A 9,269-nucleotide genomic window follows, 5' to 3' on the forward strand; every position below is an offset into this window, starting at 1 on the left:
ATGCCTTTCTCTTTTTTTGTTTTTCACTTTCTCTGTCGATACGTATTGAGAAAATGAGGCAGCTGTGCCTGTGCAAGTATTGCCAGTGTGCAGAACAATTCACAAATATATTTGATTTACAAATGCACACAGAACAATTCACAAATATATATTTAACTCACAAATGTGCACAGAATAATTCACAAATATATTTGATTTACAAATGCGAACAGAACAATTTACAAATATATTTGCAAATGCACACAGAACAATTCACAAATAAATATTTAACTCACAAATGCGAACAGAATAATTCACAAATATATTCGATTAACAAATGCGAAGAATTAACAAATATATTCGATTTACAAATGTGCACAGAACAATTCACAAATATATATTTAACTCACAAATGTGCACAGAATAATTCACAAATATATATTTAACTCACAAATGTGCACAGAATAATTCACAAATATATTCGATTTACAAATGCACACAGAACAAATCACAAATATATATTTAACTCACAAATCTGCATAGAATAATTCACAAATATATTCAACTTACAAATGTGAAGAATTCACAAATATATTTAATTTACAAATGTGCACAGAAAAATGTAAAAATATAAAGATACTGTACATGGCCGCTGAGTATCTGGTGCTTGTCTCGCTCATGTCTGTAGACGTTCCCTGAAGCGAGGCACTTAACCCCCCCGGCGGTTTCAGTGGGTTTCCTTAGCGGCAAGCGAGAGAAGCAATTAACCCCCCCAAAAAAGTTCTGTTTCTCCAGGTTCAAGTTTTTTCTTTCATCCCACTCTATCTTTGGTTTCCACGTTGTGGTTTGCTCCTCCCCTCCTTCATCCGCCTCTCTTATCGTTCATAGTAGAGCAACATAAAGATGCATAAAGAGTGAACTCAACCTCCTCTTTGTCTTTTTTCCTGCAGGATGAAAAGAACCAACTGATGACGACAAATGTCTGGCTCTGGCAGGTAAAAATATCTTTAAAAACTGCATATTTAAAATTGTTAATGGATATTTTAATATCTGTGTGCAGCATTTTAGGTGGATAGGTTTTGATAAACATGTGGTGAGATTCATGAATTTAAATATGCTCTGGTATAGCCAATTGTATTTTATGTCTAATTGGCTATAATATGGCTATAATATGTAACATTAAATAGATTTAATGTCACATATGTTGTTGTGTATACTTTTACTGAAAGACAATTAATTGAAGTCCAAATTATTTGAGCATTTTTTATGCAAATATCTTTCTTTATATCCACATGTTTCTATAAGTGCAATGACATACAATTTTTAAAAATCTAAATTTAATTATACTGTATATTTCTTTTGTAGATATTCATGAATTAAAATGTAATATTTCAAATAAATGCGAACAGCAGATGTGGGGGAAATCCCTGTCTGTGATTATCATATAATCATATGTATATTTTATTTTATATTATTGTCTACGTTCTATGAGCATATACGATGCTTGATAAATGAGTCTTATTCTTCACTTTCATCAAGTAACTTTGTTCTGCACGTCTATTCTTAACAGCACTCTTAACCGTCATCCTTGGTATATAAAAGGTATATAAAATCAAAACATATAGCGTTGAAGGGTATCAATAATAAGATATTAAAGCAAGACATATATGGACAAAGCAACAAGAAAACATGGGACAACCAAGGAATTATGCCTGTGAAAAAACAATGTAGTATTTACTTATATTTTTTTGAAATGGCAAACTTATCTGCACCATATTTTGGATTTAGATTTGTTGTAAAATAGTCTAAATTAAACTATAAAAAGCAAATAAATTCCATGAAAAAAGATGCACTAAAAGACGTCTTAAGCTGAACGTCAAAGCATGCCACGCATCATGCGGTGTTGTTTATTTTTTTTAAGGAGTGGGTTGACTTGAAGCTGAAGTGGAACCCAGACGACTACGGAGGCATCACCTCCATCAGAGTGCCTTCAGAGAGCATCTGGCTGCCCGACATCGTCCTCTATGAGAAGTGAGTTACGTAACATCAGCAGCGCATTCAGAGGGGATGATGACTCTGATGCTTTGACATCAATTTTCCTTTTTGATGTTTCTTCAGCGTCTTACCAGGGGGGGGGGGGGGGGGGGATATATACAGGACTGTCTCAGAACATTAGAATATTGTGATGAAGTTCTTTATTTTCTGTAATGCAATTAAAAAAACAAAAATGTCATGCATTCTGGATTCATTACAAATCAACTGAAATATTGCAAGCCTTTTATTCTTTTAATATTGCTGATTATGGCTTACAGCTTAAGAAAACTCAAATATCCTATCTCTAAATATTAGAATATCATGAAAAAGTATACTAGTAGGGTATTAAACAAATCACTTGAATTGTCTAATTAACTCGAAACACCTGCAAGGGTTTCCTGAGCCTTGACAAACACTCAGCTGTTATAAATCTTTTTTTAACTTGGTCTGAGGAAATATTAAAATGTTATGAGATAGGATTTTAGAGTTTTCTTAAGCTGTAAGCCATAATCAGCAATATTTAAAATAATAAAAGGCTTGCAATATTTCAGTTGATTTGTAATGAATCCAGAATGCATGACATTTTTGTTTTTTTAATTGCATTACAGAAAATAAAGAACTTTATCACAATATTCTAATTTTCTGAGACAGTCCTATATACGGGGACCTGTGGGGTGAGGGGGCCCATAGAGAGGGGGGGGGGCCTCCATCAATGTGATGAGTGAAGAGCTTTTAAGTTGATTCAGATTGCCACCTAGAGGAAACACGCCTGTGAAAAAAGTATGTAGAATTGAATTTAAAAAATGGTGCAATTTTATTTTCATTTTTATTAAAGTTTTTATTTTTGTCATTTTCGTCGCGTTATTTTATGTTCAGTTAAAAGTACAAATAATAAGAATAATTTGCCATATATTTTATTGAAATGGCAAACTTATCTCCACCGTATTTTTCATTTACATTTTTTTTGTAAAATAGTCTAAACTATTTCTGTGTATTGACTTAAAAAATTAGCAACTTAAAAAGATGTTAACATATTATTTGAGTTTTCCTTTTTGTCATTTACAATGTTTTGTCACGTTCATTTTTGTTCACTGGAAGGAACTGCAAAAAAGTAAAAATAATAATTGTGCAATTTGCTATGTATTTTATTGAAATTTGCAAACTTATCTCCACCATATGTTCCAATTAGATTTTGCTTGTAAAATATTCTAAACTATTTGTGTGTATTTATAAAAAAAATTGTTTTGGCATATTCTTTTTTGTTCAGTGAAACTGAAAAATAATAATAAATAATTGTGCAATTTGCTATATATTTTATTGAAATTTGCAAACTTATCTCCACCATATTTTTCCTTTACATTTTTTTGTAAAATAGTCTTAACTATTTCTGTGCATTTACTTAAAAATTGTGCAACCTTTTACATTTTCAAATTTTATGATTTTTTTTAGGGTTCTTTTTTGTTCAGTGAAACAAACAAAAAAGATTACATTTTTTTTAAATCACTATAATGGGGCAATTTACCTTATATCTTATTGAAATTTGCTTTTTATCCCCACCATATTTTTTATTTAGATTTGTTTGTCAAAATATTCTAAACTAAACTATATAAAGCTAATAAATTGCATGAATAATTTCTTTGATATTTCGCTCATGTACATTCACGCCGTGATGATTGCAGGGTAACGTGTGTCCTCACTGTCCCACATCAACTCTCTATTTGATAGACAAAACGATGATGAGTCAGTGGTTAGCTGGTCCATCTTCCAATCAGGGGGTTGGCGGTTTAATCCCCGCCCTATAGTCGATGTGTCCTTGAGCAAGTCTCTTCACCCTTTGCTCCCTGTGTCTATGGTTTAATCATATCGACAATACGACGTGTGTTAATGACCTTACGACCTCATCCTTCCTCTGTTTCTTCTCGTCTTCGTCCAGTGCGGACGGTCGCTTCGAGGGTTCCCTGATGACCAAAGCCATTGTGCGTTGGGACGGCACCGTCACCTGGAAGCCGCCGGCCAGCTACAAGTCCTCCTGCACCATGGACGTCACCTTCTTCCCCTTCGACCGCCAGAACTGCTCCATGAAGTTCGGCTCCTGGACTTATGACGGCAACACGGTGGACCTGGTCCTGGTGGATCGCTACGTGGACCGCACGGACTTCTTCGATAACGGGGAGTGGGAGATCCTGAACGCCACGGGGCAACGGGGGAGCAGGCGGGACGAGATGTACTGGTACCCGTTCATCACCTACTCCTTCATCCTCAAGAGACTGCCTCTGTTCTACACCCTCTTCCTCATCATCCCGTGCCTCGGCCTCTCCTTCCTCACCGTGCTGGTGTTTTATCTGCCGTCCGACGAAGGCGAGAAGCTGTCGCTGTCCACGTCGGTGCTGGTGTCGCTCACCGTGTTCCTCCTCCTCATAGAAGAGATCATCCCTTCATCTTCAAAGGTGGGTTAATAAAAGCCTATTTTTTTATTAATGGGCTGTATTTTCTTCAATCTATCTTATAATGTGTGATATTGATTACATTATGTCCACAGCCCACTTAATTACTGCAACTTAAACTGCATCTCAACTCTTCTCAAGATGAACTGAGAAGAATTTGATGAACAGTTCAAGGTCACAGTTTTTTGATGAACATTTAGGATTTCCTATAAAGAAAAAACAGACATAAGTAGAAACTTATCTACGCATCTCTGTCTATTCTTTATTTGCATTTTTATTTAATTATTTTATTTAATTATTATTTTTAATTATTTATATTTATTTTCGTCATTTACAATATTTTGTCGTGTTCTTTTTTGTTCAGTGAAACTGAAAAAATATGAATAAATAAAAAGTTTAAAAATGTATAATAATAGTGCAATTTTCCATATATTTTATGGAAATTTGCAAACTTATCTCCACCATATTTCTTATTTTGATTTTTTTTGTGAAACTGAAAAACTTAAAAAATATGAATAAATAAAAAGTAAAAAAATAAATAATAATAGTGCAATTTGCCATATATTTTATGGAGATTTGCAAATTTATCTCCACCATATTTCTTATTTAGATTTTCTTTTTTTTCGGATGTGAGAAGCGAATGACGTTGGGTTCAATGCAGAAAATTCAACTACCATGATGCATTGTGGGTAGTTTTGCAGAGGGCGTATTTTAATTGAATTTGCTTAACTTTCCATCTGCCGCCATCTTGAGGTCCAAATGTTCCTATATTTTAGTTTCCAAGCAATAATCTGCACAACTAGTGATGTTGCCCTCTCCTGTACTTTAAGTTTAGTGCCAATGGGCAAATCGTTGAATGCTAACATGCTACACTTTTATATAATGTTCGCACTATGACTAACTGTGTTCCTAGTCTTAGTGAATAAGTGTAATTCATGTTACCAAACTGCCAGAAAATAATCAAGATTTCAAAACTTCGATAACATAAATGAAAGTTGTTAAAGGGACGCGTACAAATAACCCTCCAGAGCCACAGGAGAGATATTTTAACAAGATAAATGGTGATTAAAGCAAATTAATGTAGTGTATCATTCAAATGCAGTCAATGTGTATTATTAAAAAATAGACCAATGTATCCTTATAAAGTCATTACCACCTCATCCAAACTTCCTGGTCATGATATAGTAACATTTTACATTGTTCATCCACCAGGTGATCCCACTGATTGGAGAATACCTGCTCTTCATCATGATCTTCGTCACTTTCTCCATCATCATCACCGTCTTCGTCATTAATGTGCACCACCGTTCCTCCGCCACGTACCACCCCATGGCCCCCTGGGTAAAGAGCCTCTTCCTCCAGAGGCTGCCCAGACTGCTGTGTATGAGGGGCCACACCGACAGGTAATGATGATGATGATGATGATAATAATAATAATAAAATAATAATAATAAGAAGAAGAAGATAGGACCAAATGTAATGGTTAAATATTTTTTGGAAAAAATGCTTATTTGCTTTCGGTCCAAGAGTTAATAATAATAATAATAATAATAATAATGCATTTAATTTATATAGTGCTTTTCAAGGAACTCAAAGACACTTTACATAACATATTTTAAGTAATTAAGTAATACATACTATTAAAAGTAAGTAATAAAAAACATTACAAGGAAGTAATACGGGCCTTAATAATTGTGCTCAATGATATTTAAAACATCCTAAAATCTATACAATAAAAATAACTAAAATTAAAATGAATAAACAAGGTGGGTTTTGATTTGTGATTTATGAAAATGGAAAGGTCGGTGCAGTCTGGGATGAGTTTGGGGAGAGAGTTCCAGAGGGGGCAGAATATAGCGGATAGAAGATTAGCGTAGCTTAGCATAAGCCAAAGAAGTTGCTGGCCCTGGCCAAGAAATGCAGCCTTCATTATAAAGAAAATTGTCATTTTTTAATATTTCCTAAACCAGATATAACGTGTGACATGAGCCAGGTGAGCTGATACACCTGTTCCCAGTCTCCATCCATGCTAAGCTAACAGTCTCCCGATGGCAGCTTCCTATCTCGTGGTATCAATCGAACTTTTGGCGAAGAGAGCAAATAAATATATTTCACCAAAATGTCGTCGAACTCTTTTGATAATAATAACTATGCAAAATAAAAATAAACAGTCGGAGGTCAAATTTCCCTTCAGATTCCACTTTGCGGACATGGAGATGCGCAGCCCCGAGCTGAAGACCCGTAAAGGTGTGGGGGGGAGGAGGGGGGGCGCCCCGCCCCGAGGGAAGGAGGACCAGAACCACGCCTGGGCGGCCATGCTGGAGAAAGCCACCAGCTCAGTCCGCTACATCAGCCGTCACATCAAAAAGGAGCATTTCATACGAGAGGTGTGTGTGTGTGTGTGTGTGTGCGTGTGTGTGTGAGTGTCTGTGTGTGTGTGTGTGTGTGTGTGTGGGCAGACACGGGATGAAAGTCGTGTTGTTTTTAATTGGTGGCCTGAGGCATTATCTGTGTGTGTTTTCGTGGTTGTGATTCTGTCTTTTCCCATTTATTTGAACACAATATCTCAAATACTTGGAGGGATTTTTAAAAAAATATTTCATAACAGTCGACGTGGACTCGAGGATGAACTGAGAAGAATTTGATGAAAAGTTTAAGGTCACAGTTTTTTTACATAAATTTAGGATTTCCTATAAAGAAAAGACAGACAGTAGAAACTTATAGACAGTAGAAACGTAACTAATTGTTTGTCTTTTCTTTATTTGTATTTTAATTATCATTTTTTCATTGTTCGTTTCTATTTATTTAAGATTTCTTTTTATCATTTATAATATTTTGTCGCGTTTTTTTTGTTCAGTGAAACTGAAAAAACTTAAATAAATAAAAAGTTAAAAAAGAAATAATAATAGTGCATTTTGCAAACTTATCTCCACCATATTTCTTATTTAGATTTTTTGTAAACTAGCATTTGTTTAGGATTTACTATATTCATTTTGACAATTTCATAATTTTTTTTAGATAGAATAAAATTAACGACATCTCAGAGGTGGAGGAGTAATTCTAGTTTATTTCAGTTTGTTATTTGCTCAATAATTGCTATAAAAAGTTATTGCTTACAAGAAAAGGGTTTGAGGTTGACACAGATTCACACCTGGGGCCTTTATTTTGTGTCTCTGTTATCTATCTATCTATCTATATATATATATATATATATATATATATATATATATATATATATATATACACATTTTTCTCTGTCTCTTTAAGGTTGTTCAAGACTGGAAGTTCGTGGCTCAGGTGTTGGACCGGATCTTCCTTTGGGTTTTCCTCACGGTGTCCATACTGGGAACGGTCCTCATCTTCACCCCCGCTCTGACGCTGTTCTTCAGCACACCTTGATGAACAACACACAACTTAACCAGAAGTTCAATAAACTATTCACAAATTACATATTTTATTTGTTTGTAGCAGTTGTAAACTATGATTTTGCATTTTGTAATGAGTTGAACTGTAGTTGTCGAGGCCATTTGTCCAATAAATAAATCAAAACTATCACATTGCCACTGATGCAGCGCGGAGTAATATATGACTATGAATAAACATCTCACACATCACCAGGATTCTGTACCAACTGTTTGCTAATTACTAAATAAAACACGATGCAAACAGAGTGCCAGGAAACATCGGCTGAAAGGAGCACACAGATTACTTCCCCCTCCGGGTTTAATGATGTAATGACACAGTATCGCCACGAGGCGGCAGCAAACACCTGTATAAACAGTATAATAGGGGATATATATGTATATATAAATAAATAAATAAATATATATATATATATTTATATATATATTTATACACTACCGGTCAAAGGTTTTTAAAACACGTCAATTTCTCCATTTAAAATTTTTTTTACACATGTTTAATTTCTCAATGTACTCTGAAATTAAAGCAAAGAACAAATAACAATTGGAGATAAAAAATAAATCATGGAGTTGTTTTGTTTAACAAGATTTCATCAACATTGTTGACTCATCAAAGTAGCCAAACTCATTTTTTCTATAATGTAAATAAAACATTGTTTACAAAGTTCCTCCAGCTGCACATCGTTAACCTTAATCACTTGTTCCCTGAAAGAGGCCTTCATGAAGAACTCTGAAATGTACATTATTTTTCAGTCGACAAAACTACTCACAATGCATCATGGTAGTTGAAGCTTCTGCATTGGACCCGACACCATTAGCTTCTCACATCCTAAAAAATGTTTAGACTATTTTACAAAAACATCTAAATAAGAAATATGGTGGAGATAAGTTTGCAAATTTCAATAAAATATATGGCAAATTGCACTATTATTATTATTTTTTTACTTTTTGTTGATTTTTTCAGTTTCACTGAACAAAAAAGAACCCGGCAAAATATTGTAAATGACAAAAAGAAAAAGAAATAATAGAAAATACAAATAAAAAAATCAAAATACAAACAAAGAAAAGACAGACATGCGTAGATAAGTTTACACTTTTTAGTTTAACCTCTGACCTCTGTACCATTTCAGGTCACTTACTTGAACTTCTTACATTTCAATAAAAACTGTAATCCTGGGGGAAGTGTTCTAAAACTTTTGACCGGTGGCGTTTATGCGCACACGACTAACGAGTTAACCCGTCAGCTCTCAGGATGCCGTGGCGCATGTGTCCGTGGCCATGTTGACACGAATAATGTCTCTTCGCCCACAGCGTTTGAGAAGGTTGCAGTCATTCATATCCAACAGAGCAGACATCCAGAGAGACGGCACAACAGAATCCACTCTACGTA

General features: G+C 34.6%; 1 protein-coding gene across 1 annotated transcript; it reads left to right on the forward strand.

Moving 5' to 3' along the window:
- Positions 1-929: 929 nt before the first annotated feature.
- LOC130189706 (neuronal acetylcholine receptor subunit non-alpha-3-like) lies at positions 930-8,009 on the forward strand. The gene is made up of 6 exons (XM_056408640.1): positions 930-974; positions 1,901-2,010; positions 3,947-4,460; positions 5,670-5,860; positions 6,652-6,844; positions 7,725-8,009. The coding sequence occupies exons 1-6, from the start codon at positions 948-950 to the stop codon at positions 7,854-7,856; spliced, it is 1,167 nt and encodes a 388-aa protein (XP_056264615.1). The 5' UTR covers positions 930-947; the 3' UTR covers positions 7,857-8,009.
- Positions 8,010-9,269: the final 1,260 nt, after the last annotated feature.

Source organism: Pseudoliparis swirei, chromosome 24, assembly GCF_029220125.1.
Source record: "Pseudoliparis swirei isolate HS2019 ecotype Mariana Trench chromosome 24, NWPU_hadal_v1, whole genome shotgun sequence".
Lineage (NCBI taxonomy): Eukaryota > Metazoa > Chordata > Actinopteri > Perciformes > Liparidae > Pseudoliparis > Pseudoliparis swirei.

Bases quoted from the DNA above. Each gene is read 5' to 3' on its own strand.
- LOC130189706 (XM_056408640.1), top strand. From the start codon at position 948: ATGACGACAAATGTCTGGCTCTGGCAG. The intron at 2,011-3,946 runs GTGAGTTACGTA...GTCTTCGTCCAG, and splicing joins GACATCGTCCTCTATGAGAA to TGCGGACGGTCGCTTCGAGG. The intron at 6,845-7,724 runs GTGTGTGTGTGT...TGTCTCTTTAAG, and splicing joins AGGAGCATTTCATACGAGAG to GTTGTTCAAGACTGGAAGTT.